Source organism: Netta rufina (genome assembly GCF_964035555.1).
Source record: "Netta rufina genome assembly, chromosome: Z".
Taxonomy (NCBI): domain Eukaryota; kingdom Metazoa; phylum Chordata; class Aves; order Anseriformes; family Anatidae; genus Netta; species Netta rufina.
The window spans coordinates 605,348-632,608 of NC_140126.1; the positions used below are offsets into that span (position 1 = coordinate 605,348).

Below are 27,261 nucleotides of genomic sequence, written 5' to 3' on the forward strand. Positions count from 1 at the left end.
AGCTGGGGTGCAGAAAGCTTTCCATAGTCATAGTTCTGATTAAATTTTCGCTAGTATCAGACAGCGCTACTGAAGTCTGGCTTCACTTTCTGTTCTGTTTTTTGTTAGCCAGAAAAATTGGATTTTGGGGTATTTCTATGTGATGTGTGCGGTCACAAGTGCTGTTCTTCAGTGTGCTAGGGAAACTGCTTACTTTACAATAATATTTGTGGAACACCAGTGTTTATTTGAAGCTGGTCTCATACAGTCTGCCTTTTTTGCTTTTTGGAAAGCTTTAAAAACAAAACAAATGCATTTGTCCTTATCTCAACAAAAAGTTTCAAAGTGCTTTTTTTTCCCATAGACTCACACTGGACCACTTTTCTCATTATTACTGATTTCCTCAGGTGTTCATCAGTGGGACCAAGTCAGAGTGCAAGCGTCTCCTCCAGACAATCCTGCAGAATCGAAGGCTCTGTACACTTCTTTCTCCTTACTTCACTCCTGTTGCTTCTCCTGATGAATTTGTGACTTTATATGAAAAAGTTGTGGCCTTTCTGAGTGAGGATAACAGTGATGTTGTCTTCATGCTGTTGACAAAGGTAAAATACTCACAAATACTCTCTGTTCTGTGGGTTCCCTATGTGGATGTTATTTCCCTTTAATGACTGCACCTTTAAGCTATGGAAGAAAGATACAAACCTCAAACTGCAAAATAACAGTGACAGGTTTTATTAATCAATGTTGCTCATACTAAATGCTGTTTGTTACCTTTAAGCTGAAGAGGAACTAGAGGGAAAATCAAATGGGAAGCTTGAATTACCATTTCCCACATAGTATCAGTGTGTGCTTACTAGGGCTTCCTCTTAGTACACTCTTATTCTTAAGTTGAAGTCAAAGCAGGTTATTTATGAGTCTTTATGATTTTCTGCCTGATATCTCTGTGGAGACCTTCATCGAAACAGTGAATATCAGCTACTTTAAAAACAAGTTATCAAAAACAGGAACAGTGACTGAATCTTCCACCTCTGTTAGCTGTGAATGAAAAGAGTGCTACAAATGTAATCTTCAAATGCATAGGATTAAGTAAGAGCAAGCGATTTGCACATAGCTTGTATCAGGGCTGCATGATATTGTGTATCTGTGGAGAAATGACTGCTACACTTAGACCTTGACGATGTTCTAATTCTCTGCATTAGTTACTCAGGGACTGGGCTTGATAGCTGTGAATAGCAGGTGGTCTGGTTTGGGCATGACTCTGAACTGTTGTTAGTGGCAAAAATCAGCGCTGTCCCTGCTGCACTTTTTCTGAACAGATGGCCTGGAGGCTACAAAAGCTTTGCATCTCCATATGAAAATCTAGGGGCTACAGAGGCTCCCCTAGTCTAATGCATTTGAGTGTTTGGTGGTGGTACTGAAATACAGAAGCTCACGTGCATTTGTATGAATTAGAGAACCTCTGATAAAAATTATTTTGTACATTTAGGGACTTCTGTAATGTGCTGAATCATAACCTTTAGAGAGAATTACATTGGTTTTGAGCTAGGCTTAGTGAGGTGATGATGATGATTATTTTAGGTTTTACTTAAGTACACAAAATCTTAGGGAGGCATTTTCCCTTGACAGTTTCTCCCTTCTCCTGAAGGTGTTGTGGCCATTAAAGCTTCTGCTTACAAATGCTTCCTGTCCTTTGTTCTAGTTTGACCTTACGCAATGGTTAAGTGTTACTAAGCCACCCCTATCTGAACGTACCAGGCTTCTGGAATCTATTCACTTGGCTCTCAATGCATGCGGCCTTGAACCTGAGGAAGATATTTTGATGCCGTTTAATATCTTCTGCAAACATTGGACTAACCTTCTCCAGTATCAGTTTCCTGATCACTATAGTGATTTTCTAAGGTTGTTCGTGCAAAGTGAGTATCTGAATTGATACATACTAGACCTCTTGTACAGCGCTATTCTGGCTAAAAAACATGAAGTTGATGCAGTAGTGTTAGACAGTAACAAATATAGAATGATCTAAACTTCTTTGTCTCCTGAGAAGAGAGCATGTAGGAGCCAAATGGGAACGTGAAATTACTTTTGCTATGGAATTAGAGACTGCTCAACCTTAAACCTGGAGCTTTCAAACTCGTGCCTGAACTATGTATTTTTTTTTTAATGTGGTAGGAAGCTCTAATTTCAACCTTTTCTGACTTAAAATGAGAATAGGTTTAATATTCTTCAGATTTTTCGCAAATGTATTCCCTTCTCTTCCTCCTAAGGCTCTTCAGAGCAGCTTCTAAGCCCTGAATGTTGGAAGGCATCGCTTAAAGCTTTGGGATGTGGTTCATCCGTGACTGAACAGGGAAGCTTCAAGAAAAATGATTGTACTGAAAGTTCTGTACTGCGGGAGTCTGTGGAAATTCTCCTCTCTGAAGAACAGGTGGATGCCTTTCTGGTTGATTTGCTGTGTTCTGCAGCTGAAACACATGCCCACCAGTGACAAATAACACTGCTGTACAGTCTTTCTTTATCTGATTGATAGTTTCTTTCTTCAGGTTAGAGAGACAATAGAATGGCTTTCCAGCTCTTTCTGCAAACTCCGACTGGCTTCAGTGGACTTCAGGACCTTTGGCCTGTTTTCAAAATGGAGTACTTATGTGGCTGAAATGAATACATTTCTGGAGTACCTTGTCAAACGGCTCATTGAAACTGAAGTTGTCAATTTAGCCCACGAGCATGTTGGCAGTAACAAAGTTTTAGCAGGTAGTGTGTCTTATAAGCAAATGACTTCAACTGAGCACTTAATTTCTCCCGTTAAAGACCATTTCATAGAAACATAAAATGGTTTGGGTTGAGCAACTTTAATTTGCTCTGTATTTGTTTAATGATGATAGTGTTAAAAAATATACAAGTTATTATAGGTGTCTACTCTGTGTCCATGTTGAGCTTCCTCCTTTTTTATATTTGTTACTGGAGGCTTGTTTACATTAACCAATCCAGACTTTGCTTTTGAATTATTTTATGGAGAGATCCTACTTTCTTCAAAGAAATATGGTCTTTTGCACTGAGAACAGGTTTGGGAACAAGGGACTACTGAATTTTGTCATGGCATAATTTTAATTTAATTTAAGCAACTTTTGTATATGAAGCTTTAAAGTCTGAATAATCATTACACCTGCAGTCTGAAAGATGTGCTAAGGTAGTATTAATAAAACATCTAAATGCGAAATGATCAGGATTGTTGTTAAAACAATCATGTTATTAGTCAAAGATACAAACAAGCATATTGAGGTCAACATTCTATTTGACCCTGAAGAACTGATTTAAAGTTGAACTAAGCAGAGATTTAATCCCAGTTCAGAAAATTAACTGGCTCAGTGTTGCTAGTTTGAGATGTCAACTTCTTCACTTTGTTTTCTTCTAGCATTGCAGTCCTTGTATTCAGTCATTGCTGGACTCTTTAAACCATGGATACTGGTCTTAGACAAGGAAGATGCAAGGTATACATTGCATTTCAAAATGTTTTTTTTGTTAAAGAAAGAACATTAGTCCTGTGAGATGTCTCTTATGTGATTTCTTTTCTAACTCATAATTGTATTGTAACTTTCCATTTAAATAGCTGTTACGTGTGTGTCATATTGTTAACAATTATGCAACTAATTCATCAGTTCCCTAGATACATTTTACAAGACCTTGGTTGAATAACTGTCTTAGGTACAAAATTAATGCCACACACACTTGTCAGGAAGCAGAGATGAGAAAAATATGGATTGCTGTTAGTTCTGAAGACACACTCAAATTTGAGTGTATTTTTTTAACTTAATACCACCAGTCCATATGAACAAAACGTACTAATACAACCTCAAATGGCAGTGCTGTGTAAACAAACCTTGGGCAAATCAGTCCTACGATGATCTATTATGCTGTGTACTTCTGTTTTCACATGAAGGGTTATTCTGTAGTGTTATGCACTTAAATTTGACTTTCTTCTGAAGCCAGAAGCTTTTTGAGCTCTGAGCACATCTCCAGTATTTAATTAAAACGTTGACTGCTGGTGGTGTGTGCCATCATTTGGAAATAAATTTGGAAATTAATTCAGTTATAAAATACTAAACAAGTAATCTCTGCTTATTAAATGGTATCATGGATCTTCACTGTGACATTAACATATGCACCTGTTTTAAAGAAGAACAAGCCTAGAGAGTTTTGTTTGAGTGAAAGGACTGTTGATACCTGTACTATACTGAGCTTCAGAGTATTTAAATCTACTTGTTTATGATACCTATTAACACAGCACTGAAATTTTTGTTGTTTCACTCCTGCTTCTTTTAAGTAACCAGCCCTGCTACCCTTGGTTAGAGAGTGACACTCCTGTAGCATCCAGCGTGGTCCGTTTGTTTACAGATTGCATCAAGCTTTTGCATGAGAGCTTTAAAGGTAGGTGAGGTCGATGTTGTCTTAATGTCATGGCACTTTCTGTTCTATCAGATCAAAAAAGATTTTTCTGTTAAGACATGGGATGTGAGGAGATTTTGTTTGTTACGAACTTTTAGCTAAGATGATCACTGTAGTGGTACCATTAGCATGTATATTCTTTCATCCTTAAAATACAGCTTTTTTTTCTTGGCAAAGGCAGAGAATGTGGTTAATTAACCGTATCATCTGATAGATATGCATTTATGTGGATTAAAGTGAAACAAAAGCTCTCATGAAAAGTGCATGACTTCACTCCAGGTCTTGATTCCTGTACAAAATACACAGTAGCAACATGTCAGGATGATCGGTGTGTGTTTCTCAGCAGCTAGTCTTGGTGTAATTTAATCTCCACATCCAATCATTTTGAACCAATATTTAGCATTGCTTATTATGTCTAATGTGTACCTGGACATAACAATGGAAGAAATTAATTTCACAAATGTCTCAACTTTTAGTGATGGGCTGGATTCAAGCTTAGTTGTAGAAATAAATGCATAAAATAACATCAGGCATTTGATAAGCTTCCAGACTTGTGAGATTAAATAAAAAAAAAAATCTCACGCAAAACCACAAGTGTAAAAATGGTGAAGTTCTACATGGAAGCAGTATTCTATAACTTCAGATTACTGGCCAGCAGCTGCTCCAAAGAATGAGTAAGGGAAATTGCAAGCTACCTGACTTGTCAACTTAGGACATGTCATTTAGGACAATGTCAAATAAGGAAGGAACAAGCAACAACAGAAAATACAAAACAAACATGAAAAATGTGTTTTTTTTTTTTTTTTTTCATGCATGGACTTTGGTGTAACTTGTGCTTATGGTTTTTCACCTTCAAAGTTGGATTGTGCTTCTTAACTTTTTCTGTTGTTAATTCGACTATTTCCTTTGGATCTAGATAAGCTGTTGCCAAGCCACCATGGGGCTCTCTGGTTACATCTAATGCATTACTGTGAATGCTGCACGGCCCCCAAAATGCCGGAGTTTATTCTCTATACTTTCCATACTGAGTTCAAAAAGCTTCCATGGAAGGAAATGCATCCAGACCAGATGCTTATGGAGGAGTTCTTTAAAGTGAGTACGTACATAGCATCAGTTGAATTAAGTTCCTAAAGTGTGTTCCACTTGGAAATAACTGGAGAGCTTGATACAGTTCTTTAAGAAGTAAGCTTTTAAAGTTTATTGTAGCATTCACAGCTACTCACTTTGTGTTTCATGATATTTATGAAGGAGTGCTATTGAGTTTTATACAAGGATGTGAGGAGCTGTAAAGCTGGCAGTCTTTGTAATCTGTCACTGCTGTGCTTGATATATAGGAAGCTTGTATTTTACTGTGGTCATGTTCTTCTTTCCAAGTCATCTAAGACAACATAAAGTTGTGGCAAGGTGGGTAAGTGCTGCAGGACTTACTACTTACCTGTTTGGGATGGGTTTTTTATGCAATTCTAAATGGGCTCAGAACTTCTCAGTTTTCCTTACAGTGAAGAGTTACACGATTGTAACTTAATCATGCAGTTAAGTTTATACCAGATTCCTTATTTTGCCATAGTTTGTATGCTGTGCTGGTTGTTTCAGAGACTTAGAAAGCTATGTGTGCAGCTCTCCTGGCAGGGAGTAAAGTGATATGGAACTGGTGTCTGTCTGCTCCCCTGATCTAAAATGCTGCTGTGGTTTTATGGTTGGATAAGGAGCTAAGAAGTGCAAGTGTACTTAAATCTTACGCTGTTCTATGTGGCTCTTTTTTTTTCTTTTTCCTAGGTTGAAAGAGGCAGCCCCAAGAGTTGTTTCTTGTTCCTGGGTTATGTTTTATGTGAAATAAACTGGGTCAGTGTCCTCTCTGATGCCTGGAGTCCCAACCCAAACCCTCAGACCCACAACATGATTGTCTGTTTGCTGTATATGATGGTCCTGTTGGCAAAGGAGGAACAACTTATAGGCAAAGAGGTAATTTTTGAAGAGGCTTGTACCTGTCTGTCTTTGAAGAATAATAATCCATGGCTGAAAAGGAGACAGGCTGTGACCTCTTCCTTATTTACGGAATTATTAACTCAGAAGTGTTTACTGCCTAGGTAAACTACCCCAAGCTATAAGTAGGTTAGACTAAATCCATATGTGAGACATTGTGTATAAGCTGCGTGAACAAAGGAAGTCCTGCCGTTTGTTTTGAGAAGTTTCTGTAGGAGCTGTGATCCAGTAATGCCACAAAGAGTAAACAAATGCATACAGATAGTTTCCTGGAGTTACAAAATGACTCTTTGGATTTTGGAAAGAACAAATACATATATATTGTTTTTTTTTTTTTTTTTTAAAAAGAAGTTACGTAAAACTACTATACTACTGTTTTCCTTTCTATAGTTAAGCATGGGTTGCTGGATAGTACATCTTGCCTTTTAATTTGATCTTTAATTAAAATGCCTCCTTCCTTCTCTCTTTCCTAGCTTTATAAAGCCTTAGGTATACACACATAGGAAATGGAAGTAGCACTGGCAAGGATTTATGTATTTGCCTATACAGAATGGACATATATATGTGTACAAAATTATATATATTTTAATGTGAAGCATTTTCTGAAAGGCTGAGTGGGAATGGGTGTCTTGTGTCAGTCTGTTTTGATTCAGGCCATCTGCTGAAGTAAGTGCAGGAGCAGCTTTGTGTGGCATCCATGCCTGTAGCACTTGCAGTGCTGTGGGTCAGGAGACTGAAACGTGTTTACTCTGTCATGGCCAGTTAAGTCAACCTGAGCTTTGGTTTACTTAGTTTTCAGAGCAGCACACAAAAATGTCTGGAGGGGGTGGTAAAGAATCTTTAACTTTAAAAAAAAAAAAACGTAGCTCTGTATCTTACTGTGCTCTCCAGCTTGTCACTATCTGCTTCTGATGCATTATTGGGCAGAGATTACTTCAGAGAGTTTGTTTGGCTGTCAGCAAAATTTCAGTATTTACTCAATCTATAGGTTGTAGAAATTTAATGCTTTTTGGTATCCAGGTGGTGCTTTTTTGTATTGCAGACGTGGAAGAACCCTTGAGAAGAAGATGGCAGTAGCTAAGGCTAGAGTCTCTGCTGCTTTTCGACAGATGTTTGTCTGCATACTTGCACTGGCTGTGTCAGTTGTGGACACTAGGTTGCTGTACTTTTTTTTTTTTTTTTTTTTTAAAAAGAAAAGGAAACTCCTTTTTTTTTTCTTAAGGAATAAGCTATTGAGGAGGTCCCCAAGTTATCAGATGATTCACTGAATGGAAAATCAAATGACCTGGCTTCTATCCCTGGTCCTGCTGTGAACTCTGTACTTTTTTTGTCTTTTTCTTTTTTTTTTTTTTGAAAAACAAACCCTGAAGAAGCTTTAGCTTGCAGGTTTTCCGTTTCTTTCTAATTGTATTTACGTGTTTATATATTGCATATTAATGGCTCTCTGACTGCAGTGATTGGTTACAGCTGCTACAGCAGTCTAAATACTGTTACATGAATGCTGGAGGTATCATATATGTGCTACTTGAATAAGAAGTTGATTTTCAGCCTGCTCTCAGTAAACATCTGTTTCTGGGGGATTTTTGCTTTGTCTACTTGAATTTTGGCGTCTGAGCTTACTTCTATTATTGTGTATTCTGTAATTGTTCTTGGGTATTCTGAATATTTAATTTAAAACGGACCAGAAAGCGGAGCTTAGGCTTATGTCTTTACATCTTCAGGAATCACCACTCATAAATCTTCTCGGACAGACCAGCTCCCTTCCTTGGCAACTTGTGGGCATTTCTTCTTACCAAAGCATCATCAGCTATTGTAACAGCCACTACCCTCCCTCTGTCATCCTTGCGAAGGATGCTGCAGCTGCACTGATAGTGAAGCTCCTGAAAATCTCAGCAGGCTTTGGCACATCTTCGGATAGTCACATCCACCTTGTAAGTTCAACTGGTTTTGCATTGTCTCTAAGCTGTTCCTGTCATTTGCAATGTTCTTTTGTATATTATATGTAGAATGTGGAGTGAACTGTAGGTGTGATTGCTTTTTTCTAATTTGTTCTAATTTTGGTTAACAGGATGCAACACTGAAGTGCCAAGCATACATTCGTCAGGTGGTTCAATTTCTCAGCACCTTGGAACAAAGCGGAAAGATAACTCTTGCAGTTTTAGAACAAGAAATGTCCAAGTTGTTAGATGATATAGTCATTTTTAATCCTCCAGGTTTGTGTTAAAGTAGTGCAAATTACTTAAAAGCTGTCAAGATTCTTTATTCTAACACATGGTTTTTTGAACTTCTGTGACTGTAATTACTTGCCTTACCATAACATCTCTGTTAAGTTCAGGTCATGGTGTTTTGGGGTGTGTGTGATAAATGAGCATAAAGCAAAAATAGGATTGTTACCCTCAAAGAACTGTTAAGAGTGATAGTATCAACAGGAAAAAAATGGGTTATGTTGTAAGTAAAACTGGCTAATATAGGGGATTTTGTGTGGGGCGGCTGTTCTTTGCTGTCTAGTTTTTGAATCTCTTTATTTGACACTGCCTTTTCTTTAAAAAAAAAAAAAAAAAAGTAAAGATGGCACAAATACACGCCCTGAGGGATGGCATTTTAAGAATGGATTCTAAAACATTTCACAATCAGGATAACTTGCAGTATGGAAGCAGGGAAATTACATTGGTGTACACTGGTAGTGTGGTGTGTCTGCATCCACAGCATCCATATTGATCCCAGGTTTTAGTACCAGTACCACTCTGACCTTCCATTGTCGAAACAGAATTTCAGGTCACATCAGCTGACTGACTGCATCACACTGACATACTTGTTGGTAATTATGTCTCTATGACCTCCACACAGTGTGCCAACAGAAGTTAACAGTAACTATCCAAAAATTTGTGACATTGATGACCATTTTTCAGGTTTTGTATCGCTCTTGGGGAAGCTCTTTAGGGCAGCCCCAGAATCAGAAAAATTCTTTGAGACTTGCAATAAAATGAGGACTTGTCTGTCACTGCTGACACTCCTAATAGGCGAGAAATTTTGGAGGCAGAAGCCTGTGTTATGAGAGGAGCAGCTCTGTTTCATGAACTGCTGTGCAAGTTTGTATGTTATGTGGCTGAAGGAGAGAATGCTCCCTGGTGCTCACAAAGCTCAAGCAGGCTGCAGAGTGCAGTAGGATCAGTGATGCAGGGTGGCAGGAAAGCGGTGGTGTAAGTCAGATCTGGTGTCTGTTAGATTTGGAGGGGGCAGGGTTAGGGTTCTGGAGCAGTGTCCTGACAGCAGCTGGAGAAGGGAAAGCTGGGCTTGTTACAAGGGCAGTGCCCAAGGAATTTGGCAGGGCCTGGTGTTTGATGCCTGCAGTTTGTGGAGTAGGAGCGGGCTGTAAAACTAGTAGTCACCTTAGGCAAGTCAGTTAACCTCCTGACATCATCATTTTCAGTCCATCTGTGATAGGAGGTGTTTACCTTTTGGGAGAGCTGTGCAGACAGATGATTTGGAAGGCTTATTTGTTTCTTAATAGGTAGGTTAAGACAGAATTCCTTTGTTTGAAAGGGGTCTCTGCAGGCCTGTAGCCTTTTCAAAACAAGAGGTGAAATAAATCAGGTTGTTTAGGGCCTTGTCTGGTCAGCTTCTAAATATCTGCAAATGTGGAGGTCTCAGTCCTTTTGGCAGTGTTTTTCCAGTGATTAATCCCACTTTGTGCATAACTCTTCATCGTATCTGTTTTTTATAAGCTTTTCTTTTACTAAAATGCCTGATGTTGATTGGAAACTTTCATTTATAACAATGGTGACTTTTCACAAAATAAAGCCTATTATTCACTTCAGCTTTTAAGAGCTAAGATCAGGAGAAGTTTGTGTTTTGAGGGTAGTGTTTCAAGTGGCTCTTGATAGCATGTTCAGGCAATTACAAGAGATGGTTTCAAAACAATGCTCTGGGGTTGAATGCAGCAATTAGCAGGAAATCTAGACTCCTGGAAAGTGCAAAAGGGGATTGCAACATTTCAAGGCTCATCTTGATTATATTTCCAATTGAATCACTTCAGTCTGTACTTCAAATTGTGCTTTACTCAAGTTTTCTTTGGTGATTATAAATGTGTTTTATCATTCATATTATTTGCCCATAGCCCTGGTAAAAGACTGTAAATGAAAAATGGGCTCCGATTACTCTGTGTTTAATAAATATTATGAATTAACTTACCAAGGGGAGAGACTGCAAGGAATGAGTGTCGTTGTAGCTTCATACATACAGACAAGGAAATTAGGTGTCTAATGAGCAAGAGACCTCTCCCAGTATTTACAGCAAGTGTTCAGTGATGAAGCTGAATTCAAGTCACTTAGGTTCTGGTATGTAATTACTGAAATAATTCTTTTACTTCTGTCCTCTAGATATGGATCTGCAAACACGTCACATGGCCCTCAGTAGTCTCTTTACAGAAACACTGATGATGATGAACAATTCCAGTGTTACAACAGCTGAGTCGCTGCGGGGCAGTTTACGGAAGTGGATCGACAGTAAAGTGCACGGGTTGCTTGCCATGCCCCTCCTCACGGCTGCCTGTCAGAGCCTGGCCTCTGTGCGACACATGGCAGAAACAACAGAGGCTTGTATCACCTCTTACTTCAGTGGAGGTAGGAACACGTCTTATGAAAACATTGATCGGTCTTTGGGTGCCCACGAGGCATGAATCACCTGGAATCCTAATAGCTTCGGGCTGCCCAGTACTGGGACTGGGTCTTACTCTGGTTTTCACAATCAGGTCTCCATTCTTTGTATTCGATGTGTCCCAAGTGTCACGTATGTATGTGCAGTACTACGTGGTTTGGGATGTAACTGCTCTAATTGTGTATTTTCTTAAGAAGCGTATGTGACTCTCTCTGTCAAGACCCACTTGCTGTGTCTAATGGTTGTTATTTTTCCAGCTAAAGGGGAGGATAGTTTTTGGATCTTTTTTACAAAAAAAAAAAAATGTCATCCAAAGGGAACGAAACAGATGCTTTTGTCCATTCTGCAGGCTAATACAGGGAAAATAAATTGTGGTAAAAAACACTAGATTTTTTTCTGTTTACGTAACTCAGCACGTAGTTCCACAAGGGTTTTTTTCTTTCTGTCATCAGATTTCATTACATCTAACAGAAATATTTATAATGCTATTGGCTAAAATCATAGAATTTAATCCTGACTTAATACTGAGAGAATGTTTTTTTGCCTTGACCTCCAGGGGGTGCTCTGTGATTGGAGTTTTTCTTGCCATCAGTTGAATGTCAAACTAATAACCTGGAAAAAAGCTAAAATTGCCCGAGTTCTTTAAATTAAAGTAACACAGTAAAGTGACTTCAGTTTTTAGGTTTTGTCAAATGCTGCTTACTCCGATGCTTTCGTTTTCTTTATAGATTTTCCTCACCACCAGGAGTTAGGCTGGGGCCCTATACTTGCATCCCTCCAAGTTCCTGAGCTAACTATGGAAGAATTCCTGCAGGAGTGTTTGTCTTTAGGAAGCTACTTGACCCTGTATGTCTACCTGCTGCAAAGCCTAAATTCTGACCAAACTCTTAGCAATGAAATGAAAATCCTGATAACCATCAGCAAGTGGCTGGAGCAAGTGTATCCAAGGTATGGACCTCAAAGCTTCTGAACGTGCACTGACTCTTAAATAAGGCTGTGGTTGCGTAGCCAGTATAATCAGGCTGCAGAGTGAAGTGGCCAGTCCTTCCGTATCCCCTGTCAGTCTGCCCACTCTGGCTGCCAACAACAGAGTCACAAAATGGTCTGGGTTGGTGCGTATTCATGTTTTACCTGGTTGAACACTTCTGTTCAGTTTTGCTTGGCTTCCAGTTGGAGAAGCTTGATTTCAATGGCAGCCTGGAATTTTTCTCAGTTCAAAATACTTCAAGAAAATCCTAGATTACTGGGAGTTCCACTTCCCAGGATGTCCACTAGGTGGGATGAGTTGCATGCTAAATATTCAGTGGAACCCATAAAGCTTGGTAAAAACGTCAGCAGCTCTGAACCAAATATGAACCCAGTGGATCTAGTGGGGTGCCCCAAATTTAGAGGCCTGCATTGCTGTAAAACAACGTACTAGGTAGTCGGCTTCTGATGAGAAAGGACAGAGGGCTCTAAATAGCTGTGGGGTTAAAACAATAATACATTAAGGTATATGACAACCGTATATACAGTTGCTGCTGAAATTACTAGGATTTAGCTAATGTGGTGAATAGTTTTAATATTAATGTTGATAATGTTTATATTTCTGTGAAAGAATGTATTGGGAACATGCACGTTCCCCCTTGTTTCTTGAAATTCAAAGATTGCTTTGGCTGCTGCGGGTACCATATAGTTGTAGTAATCTTATTGCCAAAGTGGAAAGAAGGCAGCAGAGCCACCTTAGAGGGCAAATTACAGCTTGTCCTAACCATCAAAACTGAGGGTGTCTGGGATGGGAAATGACTGGGTAAAGTAGCTTGAGGATAGTCTGATGCAGAAAACTCGTGCCAGTGCTATGTGTGGAAAGTCTGAGTTCAAGTTAAACTGAATCTGCAAATTGTTTGGCAAAAGGTTAAAAATACCTCAGGGGAAACTTGACTTTGTGCTTTGCTCAACAAAAGACTTCAGTGTTTCCTTTTTGAGGAGAGTCTAAATTGTTGTGGAAGCAATAGCTAGTGCTTCCTATTTTTTTTTTTTTCTGGTAAATAAAGGAAAGACAGACCCGAAGTACAGCTTCAATCCCTTTATAACAAGATTTAGAAAGATTTAAATCCACTTATGGATGTAATATCTTCCTTGTAGGCTTTAAATCTAAGAATGAAGTGTTGTTCTCTTACAGGCAGTGGAAACCTGCTAGCTGATGTTAGCATCAAGTCTATTAGAGTAATGCTTACATCAGTGTAATAAAGGGACATAACAGTTATGCTGGTCTGATGTAGTAAGATTAGCTGACATTAATTTGCTACCTCAATTCTTCATAGGCCTCATGGGGAGAGGCACAAGCTTCTTAAACTATGCTTTTGACTTTTGGAATCTATACTTCATTTTATTTTTTCGATCTTAACCTACAGCTCAGCAAAGGAAGAGGCAAAGTTGTTTCTCTGGTGGCATAAAGCTATGCAGTTATCCTTGATTCAGATGGAGCAAGACGATGCCATTCTGATCGAATCTGTCATTCGGACACTGCTGTCCATCCAGGGCAGGCAGAGCCAGCTGGCTGAGGAGAGACTGACTTCTGGAATACTCGGTGCTATTGGGCTAGGCAGGAGGTCTCCTTTATCACCCAGGTAAGGGTTGGAGGTGTTTGACTGTGGTTAAGAAATGCATGTGAACTTCTGTAAAGTTTATAGTGGAACAGGAAAGAAAGTGCAGTTGGGATTCTGGCTTAATGTCTGTTTCTAGTGAAGTTCTGGTTGACATCACAGGAATATTCTATGATCACATGCTTGCTGCATTTTCTATCTGAACCTTCAGTTGCTGGAAAATATTAAGAGAAATTCAAAGATATGTATGCTTGCTTGTTAGTTTTTTCCTTTCTGAAGAGAGACAGTTTGGTTGTTAGGTATCAAAGTGGAGTTCAGCATGGGGAAAAAAAAAAAAAAAAATGTTTACGGAACACCAATTCAGCACAGTACTTCATAAGCAAAAACATTGTTTGAGGCCTCCTGGGGTGCCATCCTTTTGAAATTGCTCTGGAATCTTAATCGTGTTCAAGCCAGTTTTTGGTTTGGATGATGTGGATATTTCAATGCTGTAAAATGAAAGAAAGAGCATTTTGGATGTGACCTCAAGGCTGCAGCTAAGCTTAGGTCACATGTAACATTTCATATCTATGGTAGCATGTTATCTGCGAGCATATATGATGATATACTATGAAGTGTATATTACAGTGATACTGCTTTATTAACGCATTGAAAAATGATCTTCTAAAGGCTTTACAATATTTGTCATGTAAGAGGTCTGTCGTGGGACAGAACTTCCAGTTTATGTGCTGCTGAGGACTTGCAAATCTGATGTCACCTTTTCTCTGTCCTTTTTTCCTGCTCAAGGTTTCGGGTGGTTGCCCGCAGTTTGTCTGCCTTCCTCCTGGTGCAGATTCCTGCAGAGAGTCAAGTCCGCCTGAAAGCAGGGTCAGAACCAAAGCTGTCGCAGAAGGCCCAGCAGGTAGGGTGTGCCCATCAGTGGCATCTAGAAATGCCCTTTTTCTGTGTTAGCTCACCTTTTGGGGTGAGGCTTTTGAGCCACTTCAGGCACAGCTTCCACTAAGTCCTGCTCTCAACTTGTTGATTTTATTCAGTGCTAAATGGCCCCACCCTCTTCTTGTTGCTGCTTTACATTTGGAATTCTGAATTTCAGAAATGGTTCATTGCTCCTCTTCCAGCATAGGTTTTTGTATATAAAATTTCAAATTCATGTTTTCTGTAATACTAATAATGGGAGCAAAATAATAGTTTCATAAGTCAAAGATTCTTAACAAGAATAACTTGAATGGAATAGTTGTGAGCTGCAATTTGTATTTTGGTGTGGTTTCCCTAAAAACATGTCTTCAGTTCATGAGGTACGTATAGGACAATATTTATAACAATCGGAGCAAGCCTGGAATAGAACACTTGTTGTTTATCTCGGGGTGGAGTCAGCTTGAAAAATGAGGTGGTCTGAAGCAACATTATGTGACTGTATTTTTACAAATGTTTGTTCAAAATACACCAGGATCTCTAGTAGGTAAAGATCTTCCAGTGGAGTTGTTCTTCTGGTGGCTCATGAACTGATTTGTTATGGACCAAAACACAAACAGCTAACATCGTTTTCCCTTGTGTCTCTAGGCACTGACTGCTCTTGAATCTATGGCATCAAACAAACAGTACATGGATTACCAGGAGCAGCTCTCCCAGGCTTCTGTGTTCATCAAGCATCCAGAACATTGTCTTCAAGATGGCAATAATCTCCTGGCTCTCCTTGTTAACACTCTGTACCCGGAAGTGCATTATTTGGACTGCATACGGTAGCAGCACTGAGCTCACAAAACCATCGTGCGATTCCGATTCCTCTGGTTTACATGTAGTTGTTATTGCACAAGTAATTTTTACCTTCAGAGTCCCACTTAACCAAGTCAGAAGTGTGGATAGGAACTGCACGCTTGGAAGTTTTATCCTCTTTGAGGTTTTCTCCTTCCTTTAAAGCTCTTATGATATTTAGGCCTGTGGAATTGCTCAGTTTTTGTTGACTGAAAGCAGTGGAATACCTTCCTGTGTATGGTGTGCCTCTGAGAGGAGGTTACCTGAGAACAGACATTCAAGTCATTAGACAGCAAAGCTCATCATTGTTTCTTGTAGCATCTTACTTTTTTGCTTTGTGCCTTTTTCATTTTCAGTGTCAACACTTAAGCCAGTGCAAAGGGAATGGAGGGTTGTGTATAAAAGAGGTTTCCTTTCTCTTAGCCAGGATACCTCTAAATCGTGTGTGAGTGTGTGTTGGGAGACTTGTGAAGTCCTTGTGTTTGAAAAGATAATATTTTAAATTTTGACTTTTTGATATTCCACAGAACTCTAGTTAAAAGGCATGCCTACCAATCTTCTCCCACACCTGTAAATACAAACTAAAATTTGAACTAAAGGACTTTAGCTGTTTCTGATTTTCTAGGTATTAGTGAGTCTGCCTCCATACTGCTTGATTAAACACAAGTAATTTCTGGCCATGTTTTAAATCAGGCAATGCCTAAAGACTGATTTTCCTTCTGGATCCCCAGAGTCTGTGTGGGAAACAGTTATGTTCTTGTCAGATAATAACCTGTAACTCTGAAAGTCTGGTTGTTTAGGTAATAATGGCTTTCTAAGTGGACACCACTTAAGTTTATTCATTTCTTCCTAGCTTGGCAAGCCATAGCAGGATTTTAGATGACACTGTGAAAAGCTATTTAGCTTGTATTTAATTAGGTGGATGCTTGTTAAAATTCCATTACCAAAGCACAAACCATGGTCCTGTAAATCTGTTGTTTCAGCTGAATGATCACTGGTTTTTGTTGGACTGTCTGTTGCACCTTTGCTCGATGACAGCAGAAAGTGAATTTCCCTGGTTGCTTGCCTAATGTTGGCCATTTCATCATGTTTCATCATTGATTCTTTGAGGTGCCCAAGGTCCTGCATTCCCAATCTGTACGCCTGTATGAAGGATCAGTGGTAGCTTCTTCTCTTCCTGTATTAATTGTGCCTTTCTGTTTAGAACATGGTTGCATGTTAAAACATTTATTTGGGTCCCCAGGGGAAGGAAGTGTACTACCTACTGTCTGTTCAATAATGGATTGCTTTGCAGTGTTGCTCTTAACTGTGATTTTTGGTGCTGGAAAACAAACCACCTTTCTCTTCTTGACAAATCCTGCTAACTATGCCAGTTGGGTCATTAGATCACCATCATCTTCTTGTGGTCTTAGTTCTTTGCTCTATCTGCGAGCCTATATGTATTTATATATATATATATATATATATATATGTACATCTCTCTGTATATTAACCAGATCATGACGCAGCATGGATTTTAACAGACTCTTGGAAAATTAACTCCTGGAAGAATACGTTCTGCTGCTTTTCCTGCCTGCCCAAAGACTTAAAAGCACTGGTTTTATTAGATATGTTATTGATCAGTTGTATAAAAATGTGAAGGAGTTGGGGATACATGTATTTGACATGCACTTTTAAAAGATGATGATGTTTCAGCTGTTGAGTTTTTACAAATGTGTTTATAACATGCTATGTCTGCAAAGACCATGCAAAATAAAAATGAAAAATGAAAAACTTGTGACAAAAGCCGTGATATTTTCAACTTGCTGGAAGAGACCGTATCTGATAAAACATGCCTGTTCTTGGAGAAGAAAGTATGATGGAGGAATGCCATGCAGTTTTGCTCAGTTGATGGAGGTTTGGGGAGTCCTGGATTTAACAAGTGCGTGATACAACACTCTGTTTTTGTGGCCAGAACCCACAGGAAAGCTCATCTATGTAATGGCAGAAATGATGATTCCATCTTAACATTTCACAGCCCTCTGTGGCAGTGTTGTGGTAAGATCATGGATCTGTTCCTTCAACACTTACAACTGATCCAGAATAGACAATAGAATTTGTTTTTTATCCTAAATGAGGAGGAAGCTGATAGTGTGGATAGTGTGGAAGGAAGTAGAGGAAAACCCTGCCTTCAGGGCTGGTGGTGCAGCATCATTACTGAGGGCTTTGCTGTCAGCAAATGCCACTGACACAAACATCACATCAGCTTTTGTCCTGACCATAGAAACAGCTTCCTTAAGAAATTACTGTTTAAATATATTAGAGGTGGAGGTATTTTTATTTTTTTTCCATATCTTGGTCTAGTAATCCTGGTGGAAATGATTTACTTCAGTGCACACCATGGTTAAGACATTAAATAATTCTGCAGCAGGTTTTTAGAGGCATAGAAAACTCAGTGAGCTGATACTTCTATGTGTGTCAGTGACAAACCAATGTGCTGGCTTCCCAGTGGACATTATAGCGATAAGTCTTTAAAAGCTTGCTTTCCTCAAAAACAGGGCTGCAATTTTATCAGCTATCAGATCCCACTGTCATAAATGTGCACTTCAGGGCTTGGACTTCATTCTCTGAATAGTGCTCAACAGATTTGACTTCTTGTTTCTTCTTTTATTACTGGAAACAATTCTGCATTCTCAGCATCTTCCATCCTTCCCCCTACCCCACATCGTGCAGTTGCTTGTTTCTGCCTTAAATAGATCCAGGTGACAGTAGAAGAAAAACTGTTTTTTTTTTTTTTTTTTTTTTTTTTTGCTGCTTTTAGTGTTGTAGGTTGCAGTAGAAAGAGATAGTATTGCAATATAGATTTCCAAAAAAAATCTATATTAAGAAGCTGTTTTCACCAGGAAAAACAAACAAATACCATAAGATGGATCAACTGTGCATGCACATATTACAGAATCGTGTCTATTTGTGCACTTATGTACAAACACAAACAGAGCTGGTGTAGTTTGCTTTATTGGAATGTTTTCATACCATGTTTATTGCAGAGTATCAGAGCTTTGTTAGTGTGCACATGGGCTTGTGTACCAGGTACCCCTATCAGGAGCCACAGCGGAGTTGCAATACAGACCTCCCTTTGAATGTCTCGCTTTCAGCTCTGTCAGCCAAATGAAAACCTATTTTCTTTTTTGCTTGGACTTCTCTTGAAAGGTAAGTTTTAGACAAACTCTTCTGGAAGTTAAGGGTTGATAACAATAATTAAAATCTACAAATTCCAGTAGCATTTTTCTTTACAGCTGATATTTAAAACATAAAATAATTCACTTGCTGGCTCTAGGAGTCTGCACTTGTTTTGACAAGTGGAGTGGTGAAAACTTTTTGAAGTAACATTTGATATATGCTAAAGCAAAAAGATGTGAGAAAATGGTAGACTTAGCTCTTTGTTAAACACTCTGATGCAGGCTAGAAACATGCAGGTTGGTTAGAACTGGCATCTCATGGAAATCTTTCTGTTCTTTCAGCTCCACTCCTCTTTTGTTCCCTTTGAAGGCTTCTGTTATTCGTAAGTTGCAGCAGAGATGGAAAACACACACCTGCAGGGCCTGTATGACCACCTGCATCAGTCCACAGCAGTCTTATATGCAACAGGAAAAAGCACTGAGAGGTGATCCAGCTTTGTACAGAGGGGAGAGGAGCTCTCTGTGCGAGCAGGTGCATGTGGGACAGCCCAGGTGCTCAGCTGCATCTTGCCACGGGTATTTCTGTTGGCAAGCTCTGGCTGCTGCTGTGTCTGCGGTCAAAGTTTTCGTAGGTGGAATCCTGCTGCTGTGGCCTGGTGGTGGAAGAAGTGAGAAAGGTGAGGACACGTTTCTGGCAGTTCCGGACTTCAGCTAGCTCCAAGTATCCCTGCAATACTGTCTGGTACAGGTCCTGCCTCCTGCAGCTGGTGGTTTTCAGTGTCTGATATACAACCAGTGTTTTACATCCTTAAGCATCTGGAATGAACCCTGCACCCTCAGCACTATCTCCTGCTGCTTCAGAGCCTCAGGAGGCTCTGGGACAAACCTCTCCTCAGAGGGGTCCCTGCAGATCACGGAGGATCTTGGTTTTTCAGCTTTCATCTATGTATCTGTACAGGCACAACCAAAGGCGCAGTATTATTTAGACACCTAAATCAGCAAAACCATAGTTTTGCAAATAATTATTTCAAAAGCAGCTGTAGGATTGAATTCCTTGTTGCCTCTTTGGCTGTAGCCAGACGCTGCACACCCAAGTGTCCTGCTGATGGCCACGTTTCTTGGGTGAGGTGGAAGGCGGCGACATCACAGAGGCTGGAAGGGAGTAGCCCGAAACACACGTAATTGTACTGGCCTTAGGTACTGTTTCTGTATATTTACCTTAGAGGTTTTTTTTTCTTTCTCCCTAGCTTGGTCACTACAGCTGTCAGGAATCCCCAGGAGCAGCGTTGTGCTGGGTGATGGGAGATGCCCGTGGTACTGTGGCAGTGTGTGATGGGTGCTAGAATTGGGCCCTGCTACACCTGGGCTGCCTCTGATATGGGCTGTTTGGTACCTCCCTTATCTTTTTCCATGCTTAACAGAACTCACTAGCTCTGACAGGCTCTCCTTCTGCCCCATCAGACTGGGGTTCTTTTGCTAGTTTAATGTGGCTTCCTATCACTCCCTGGGCCTGTGGGCCACCTAAATTTCTGCTCATCTGCTGCTGCTGCACCCATGTACCGCTGTCTCTCCAAGTTCCTTGTCCCCAAATCAATCGTGTCTGTTCTCAGTTGTCCCCAAGCTTTGGTCCGTCACACCAGTTTGCTTCACCATCAGCCCAACCCTGTCCTTGTCCCAGGAGCCTGCTGTCAGGCCCCAGCTAGTAGCCAAGACCAAGAATAAGCTGCATTTCTCTCCTTGGCAATCTCCACCTTCCTGATGGTTGAGATGAATAGAAGGCAGGATGCACTTACCGGGCCAGGCTGGTTGGGGTGGAGGAAGGACCTGTTAAATGAGAGGAGAGATGTGAGTTAGCAATACAGCGGGGATGAGCTGGGGAGCCAGGACTGCCCTGCAGCTGTAGGGAACATGCTCTAGAAGATAATTGTGATAACTCTGGTGAACAGGAGAAGGTCTTTTGTGGTGCACCTCCACCAGGGTAGGAATTAGGTGCTAGAGTATAAGCAGCGAAGTATTTCTGGTTGATCCTACAGCTTCAGTATTTGGAGGTAAGTGGTGGCGTGCACCAGTTGATGTCACAGAGACAGGCTAATGTCAACAGGTCATGGCAATGTGATGTCTCTGTGACCTAGGAGGTGGAGGCAGAGATACCCCCTAGCCAGCTCCTCCCTGTACCAGAGCTCAGCAGGGATGCTGGGCAGGCAGCTGGTGACCCTGGGGCTCCTCTGAAGGTCTCTTCCCACTCTCATCTCCATCAGCCCAGGGTTTCCCTGCTCTCATGGCCCCAGCATAGTGGGGAGATGGGATTTCACTGATGGCTGGGAAGTGTGCAGATGGAGATGCCCTGGGGATTAAGAAGGCTGCTGACACGAGGAGATCAAACCACTGTGTGGGGTACAGCAGAGGTAAATCCTGCCCATGGGCTGTGGAAGAGGTTAGTAAACAGTTTGCTTAACAATAATCTGGTTTTGTAGGCAGCAGGTTCTCTGCTAATCACACACCTGTTGGTTTGTTAACCTTTCACAGCCTATTTAAGATACCATTGTGAGTGAGACCTCATGTCTGCATGCCATGACTGGTCAGCTAGGAGATCCCTCCTACTTGGTCTTAGATTTCCTGTTACGAATCCAATTTTTCTGGAATGGAAATTAATGTATAATCACAGAACAGGCACCCTCCTCCCCCAGCACGTGCACCCTAATGTCTGACTTTATCTGCTGCATCACACTGTGGTTACTAATCTGGTGGAGAAAGACTACCGAGGGAAGTAGTGACGGTGTACCTTTGGAGAACACGGTGAGGCTCAGTATCACCAGCAAAACGAGCACCTTAATTCCCAACGGCACGAAAATGAGGATCATGAAGAAGGAGCTGTTGGACGCTCTGAACTTATAGAAGTAGACTGCCCCCTCCGCTCTCCCGTGGCTGTTGACTGCCGTGCACGTGTACTTGCCGTCGTGCGTCAGGTACTGGAGCTCCTTGGTGACGCGGTGGCTCGTGCTGGTGACCGAGGTGAGGTTGCTGTGGTGGGGGCTGCTCCACGTCAGGGTGGGTGCTGGCTCCCCCTCGGCTGTGCAGCGGGCCTGGAAGGTGTGGTCCCCGTTGGAGCTGACGGTGATGTTAATGATCCTGGGGGCAGCTGCGAAAATCATGGTGGAAGAGGGAAAATAAGTCAGGTTTCAAAGCCAGGTCTGGAGAAGGGAACCGTGGTGCTCTCCTGCTGGTGTCTCCTGGCAGTTGCCTTGGTCTCTGGCCTCCAGACCACACAAGGAGGGAACAGTTGGTGCAAACCCTTTTCTTGGTGCCTGAGACTTGCCAGATTTGACAAATTGATGTCAAAGACCACTTCTGCTCTCTGCTACAACCTGTTTCTGATGTTCTCCAGCCCTGTAGTGACCGCCCAACAGCTGGTGTAGCTCCCTGGTCGCTTTGGGGTAGCACACTGATACTAAGGCAGGGTCCCTGATTTTGTATCCTCTATTTGTAGTGTATGGGATTGTGTGACTGAGTAGTAGTAAAGAACATTTTTAGGGAATGCAGAAAGTTAAGAGTTACTGCCAGACTCATGATCTCTGTATTTGCCTGCTGGGGAAGTGGGGCTAACACAACAAGCTCGTCTCACCCATCAGTCCTCTCCTGCTGGACTTGCTGACCTACTTCATGCACTTCACAAAGGCATTGTGGAAACTGAGGGGAGCTATATGAATGTCCTTGTGGAGGAAAAGCAGGTGTTCAATATTGCTTTTTTCCACTTGCCAGATGAGACAGCAAAGGCATAGCTTGCACCCACCTGCAGCACGTCTCCCTCTGGCCTATTGAGGGTTGTAATGCAGGAGGGGGTGAGGCTGGAGGACTGTGAACCACAGGAGAGCTGCATTAGTTGTGTGTGCCATGGACCTGTGTTTTGGTGTTTAATATGACCTCTAAAGTATTATTTAATCCCTGCCCCTTACACTTTAGGGGTCTGTTCCCAAAGTGGGCTGCAGCCTGGGCACCACACCTGCATGGCACCCGGTTATCATTCTGCTGAAGATCATATTCTGGCAGGCTCTGGGGGTCAGAGCTTGCTGCCGCTCTGTGGAGGGATATTTTGGAGCTGCCCCACATGCAGGAGAGCCCTGGTCGTGCAGCACAGCCCAGGAGTAACCAAGCTCATCTTTGTGCCTCGTCTGGATGCCTGCAGTGCATGGTGGCTGCGAGGCAGTTTCACTTCACAAGCAGAATCCCCCAACTCACACTGTCTCCGTGCTCTTGGCTGAGGTTTGAGCCTGTTCCTGAGGCCATGTACATCTACCAGCACTCGCTAGATCAGTGAGCACACCTGGAGAGGGGCCGAGAGCTCGCTGTAAGCAAGGTACATCGCAACCCAGGGGGTTGGCACGGTGCTGTGGGATCCCTGGGGATGGAGGGCGCAGGCAGAGAGCTCTGATCCCTGCAGGAAATCCACCCCTGCTTGCTCTGCTCTCTGTGCCATGCTGAGCTGCTCTGAAATAAGGCAGGCTTTTGATTATTTATTTTTTTTTTTTTCCTCAGCGGAGAATGCAAAATGTCCTGCTGCCATGTTGGCTTTCTGCACTGTGAGGAGGTGAAGCTCCTCCTCGTGCCCTCTGATCTGGTGAGCCCAAGGAGCTTGCAGGGGGTGGTGGGGACTGCTGGTTCCCAGGTCTGACCTTTGTTGACCAGAGCTGGTTGCCAGGCAGTTTATACTTAACATATCCTGCTCCAGATCATTTTAGACCTATGGCACATGGGTGCCAGGTACCTTGTCGTCCCAAGCCCCTGCTGCCATCCAGGCCTGCTTATGCTTGCGTTTCCTTATTTCCTATGCTGTTTTATTCCTTGCATTGCGTGCATCATCTCAGACTGGAAGACTACAATGAGTGTTCCCTGCCAAAATGTTATAATTTTTCTCTGGGCTGAGTGGAGCTAGAAAAGCCAATGCTTTGGAAGAACATCTCAGGTCACCTCCTGTTACCATCTCATCAGTTTCCACATCCTGGGGCTTTCCGACTTCCCTCTGGGTTGGCGGTTGGCTTCTCCTCCTTTTTTTTTTTTTTTTTTTTTTTTTTCTTATACCAATCTGATTTTCTTACCAATCAAGTGCAGCTTTATCCCATTCCTGCTTTCATACTTGTCGTGGACATCTCCGGAGAGCTCCACTCGGCAGAAATACCTCTCACTGTCACTCCAGGTCAGATTGTCAATCCTGATGGAGAGGTCCTTGTGCCGGGGGTTGCCAAACAGTTTGTACTTGTTTTTGTAGCTGACAGCAGTCTTACAGAGCTCACTGGCACTCTGGCTGGTGCACTTGAACACTACGGTGCCGTTGTAAGGTTCCTTGATCCTCCAAATGGCAGTGAGGGTCCGGTCAAAGGTTTTGTAGGGGTGTGTGAAGGTACAGGGCAGAATGACCATCTTCCCGAGCTCCCCGGTAACATCAGATGGGACGTGGATGGACCATCCATTGGACTGCACACCTGCAAGCAAAAAGATATGAGGGCTGACTTATCTGCAGTATTTAAGAGGGGAATTGGTCATCCTTTCTGCATCTGCTCTGTTGTTGGGCAGAAAATGGATGCTCTTTGATCCACCAAGGATTTTTCCCCATGCAGAGGTCTTGCAGGTGGTTGCTGAGACCTAGTCTGGTCAATTTTGTCTGGTGATGAGTGTCTTTTACCTGAATGAATGCTCCTCATCCTTAAAGTATATAGGGAGAACTCAATCTTGTCCATTTCCCTTCCCCCAAAACCAATAGCATCAACAAACAGCACTTACAGGCAGCTCCTGCTGTATGGATACATGCATCTATCAACTGTATCGCTGTCACAACAGCCATAGCACCGGATTGTGGCTTCAGGAGTGTGTGTGGCTGCCTTCCTGTCCTATAAAACTTCATGGCTTACTTGATCAGGAGGTGCCCCTCCATACCTGAGAATAACTGGGGAAAAATGTGGAGACCTTCTATAAACACATTGCTGCCCTCCCTGTGGTCTGTGGGCATTCAGCTGCCAGGTTAATCACCTGACTCCTACTGGTAAAAACAAAGAACTCTGCTGCCTTCTAACTTGTTTCCCATTGCTTATCTGGACACTACAAACTCATCTCTTTTCCCCACTGATCAGTTGTGTTTTGGGTGGTGTCAGCCCTCACGGTTCTCTGCCCATCTCTCTGATGCTTCTGAGCACAGCAAATCCAGGGCTGCTACTGCTGTTGGTGTTCCTGGCCTCCTGGGAGAGAGATGTGGCCAACACTGGCTGCTTGGACATGGCTTGGGTAGTTCCTGAGTGTGTTACTGTAACCCCTTAGCTTTGGAGAACTGCAGATTCTGGCTTTTCTGATTTTTTTGGTTTGCATTTTTTACCATAACCAAAGTACCTTAACCAAAGAACACCACTCTTTTGGCACATAAACATCCCCTCACCTTCCACATTAGAAATAATGTTAACAACAAGTGCTTCTTGTGTCATCGGATCCATTTATGCCTGTTAAAACAACCTGCCAGAAGACCCTATGTTATGCATGGAGGGATTAGTCAACTTCTGGAGTGTAATTTAACATTAAAGCATCAACATGACAGGTCTTCCATAGCTTCCTTTTGCTACTTATCCAGCCTTGATTTGTTCCTGGGATTTCCTCTCCTGAGAAACAGGCAAGGTCACAACCAAAAAGCCTACACAAGTTGCAAGAGGAACTCCCAAAATGAGCATCACAGATGATCACCTTCTCTAGCAAACAAATTGACATGTTTAACCAAATTCCATTGACTTTAATAGAACTAAGTATATACTTGAAGTTAACCATGAGCTTAAGTGCTCAGTGGAGCTGGAGCAAATTGCATGTTGCATAATAACTGTGAGGAACACGAAACTGCTTCTGCATGATGGTGAAAATGCTGCATCCAACAGGCAATGCAGGGGAAAGTTAGTTGAAGATAAAGTCCCTGCACAAGTTATGGAAGGAAAAAAAAAAAGGCAATACAGACCAGAAGCCTCTCTGAGAATTGCTGAGTTAAGCTTTTGAGTTTTTCCAGTGTTCACCCAGGCACCTGGTGTTTCAAGATCCTTTTAAGCAACGTGATGGACGTACTGTTCTTAGAGTTCATTACAAGCTGTTCCCCTGCCATGCTGACTAGAACGGGAAGAAAAGCCCTGAGCGGACAGGGAACTGTAGCAAGCTCAGAACTCACCCTTCCTGAAGATGGAAAGGAGGCACAGAAGAGATAAGCTGAACTCTCTCATGCTGGTTGGTGTTCTCCACGGGGGTGTATCAGCAAACCAGAACTGTCTCTGCTACCTCTGAGCTGCTGCTCTTGCTGTCCCAAAAGGTTTTTCCAGGGATGGGAGAAGCTGTGGTTTTCCCCTCCTTGGAGGGAATGAGTGGTCCGGCTGCACCAGCTCTGGGTTCAGATATTAATAGTTCTGTGGTCAGTCATGTGAAAAAGATTGCGGAGGGAATCAGGATGTTATCTTCCAGCTAAGGGATGGGGACTGCAGGCTGGGGCTGCAGACACCCTCTGTGTGTGATGGGACAGAAGGGACTGGCTTTCAGGAAGCCTTTGCAATCTGCAATGAGTAGTAGCAAGACCTTCGTTCTCCTCACTTGAGGCAGTTCAACAGGGAAGCTGCAGGCCAACTGTGCTTTACCTCTCGTGCTTGCTGGCTGTGGTCATCCCTGGGTGTAAAACACCCTGAGCAGGCACAGGGCCTCGGTTATGACCTGTCTGGCAGTGCCACCAGGTACCCTGCTCTGAGCCACGAGTTGTTACCTTCCTTCTTGTCATCCTGTGTTTGCAATAAGCTGAGCTCCATCTCTTGCCCAGAACCCTTGTGAAAATGCTCTTTGTTAAAAGCTAAACCCAGAAGGGAACTTTCTGTGTGGTTTGCTAATACGTGAGCTTGGGACTCGTGAAGCCCCAGCTTCAGGTAGTGACGCCGTGATTTTGAGTTGAATCTTGAAGTGTTTGTTCCCTGTCCGGGCTTAGCTTGAGGTTTGCTGCCCCTTTTCCGACCAGGGGAAGGGAAGATGCCTTGGTGCCCCTTCTCATCCCAGCAGCTGTGCCTCTGAGGGGGCCCTTTTGCCTCTGTCCTGCTTGGGGAAGGGGACAGCATCAGCTGCAGGATTTGGGACAGACAGCTGCGGCTGTTCAGCCACTGGAGGGCTCCAAAGGACAAGGTAAGAGGGTGCTGCCTGCAGCTGCTGCAGCCGGCAGGTGGTGCTTTTACTCCAGCACTGATGCAGAGGGCTCCTCTCTGCTGCCTCCCCGCGAGTTCCCTGCTAGTCTGGTGTGCAAATACCTCCAGAAAGGGGCTTCGAGATCTGGTAGCATGAGGTGTGTTTGCTGCTTTCCGAACCCTTTTTGTGCTCTGATCGAAATCAGTTGCTCCCCAAGTGTCTGCAAAGTGAGGGTGACTTCTGTTTTCCTGGACTTCTTGGGGGAGAGTTTCTGTTATTTACTGGGGCTCGGACCCACCACTACGCAGCTGATGTTGGTGTTGCTCCAACACGTGGCTTAGAGCCCTGCTCCATCCCTGTGCACGTCCCCCTGCAGCAGGGGCATCAGGATGCAGTGCTGTCACAAGTGCAGCTTTTGGCAGAGAAACCTGAGGGTGTGAAATGTGGAAACAGTAAATAAGAGGCCTGCACCCGCAAGTCATCTGTTACATGCCTATTCTGCCTTCCCTGTTTCTCTCCATGCACTATTTGATTTT

The 27,261-nt window shown here is 42.5% G+C and overlaps 2 protein-coding genes across 3 annotated transcripts in view; one reads left to right on the top strand and one right to left on the bottom strand.

Moving 5' to 3' along the window:
• EPG5 (ectopic P-granules 5 autophagy tethering factor) overlaps positions 1–17,149 on the top strand; it is a 49,763-nt gene extending 32,614 nt beyond the window's left edge. For both annotated transcript variants that reach the window (XM_084305491.1, XM_084305492.1), the window contains exons 30-44: positions 387–581; positions 1,679–1,892; positions 2,244–2,404; positions 2,520–2,727; positions 3,389–3,464; positions 4,298–4,401; positions 5,336–5,511; positions 6,196–6,381; positions 8,124–8,333; positions 8,471–8,615; positions 10,782–11,024; positions 11,787–12,006; positions 13,452–13,667; positions 14,430–14,544; positions 15,204–17,149. In XM_084305491.1, the coding sequence (XP_084161617.1) occupies positions 387–581; positions 1,679–1,892; positions 2,244–2,404; positions 2,520–2,727; positions 3,389–3,464; positions 4,298–4,401; positions 5,336–5,511; positions 6,196–6,381; positions 8,124–8,333; positions 8,471–8,615; positions 10,782–11,024; positions 11,787–12,006; positions 13,452–13,667; positions 14,430–14,544; positions 15,204–15,386 (2,652 nt within the window). In that variant the 3' untranslated portion in view covers positions 15,387–17,149. The remainder of the gene's footprint in view (positions 1–386; positions 582–1,678; positions 1,893–2,243; positions 2,405–2,519; positions 2,728–3,388; positions 3,465–4,297; positions 4,402–5,335; positions 5,512–6,195; positions 6,382–8,123; positions 8,334–8,470; positions 8,616–10,781; positions 11,025–11,786; positions 12,007–13,451; positions 13,668–14,429; positions 14,545–15,203) is intronic.
• Positions 17,150–19,109: 1,960 nt separating this feature from the next.
• SIGLEC15 (sialic acid binding Ig like lectin 15) lies at positions 19,110–25,791 on the bottom strand (the record flags this gene model as incomplete). Its single annotated transcript, XM_084305707.1, has 5 exons — positions 19,110–19,206; positions 20,347–20,377; positions 21,336–21,692; positions 23,647–24,030; positions 25,740–25,791. 5 exons carry the CDS (start codon positions 25,789–25,791, stop codon positions 19,110–19,112), a joined length of 921 nt encoding a protein of 306 aa, XP_084161833.1.
• Positions 25,792–27,261: the final 1,470 nt, after the last annotated feature.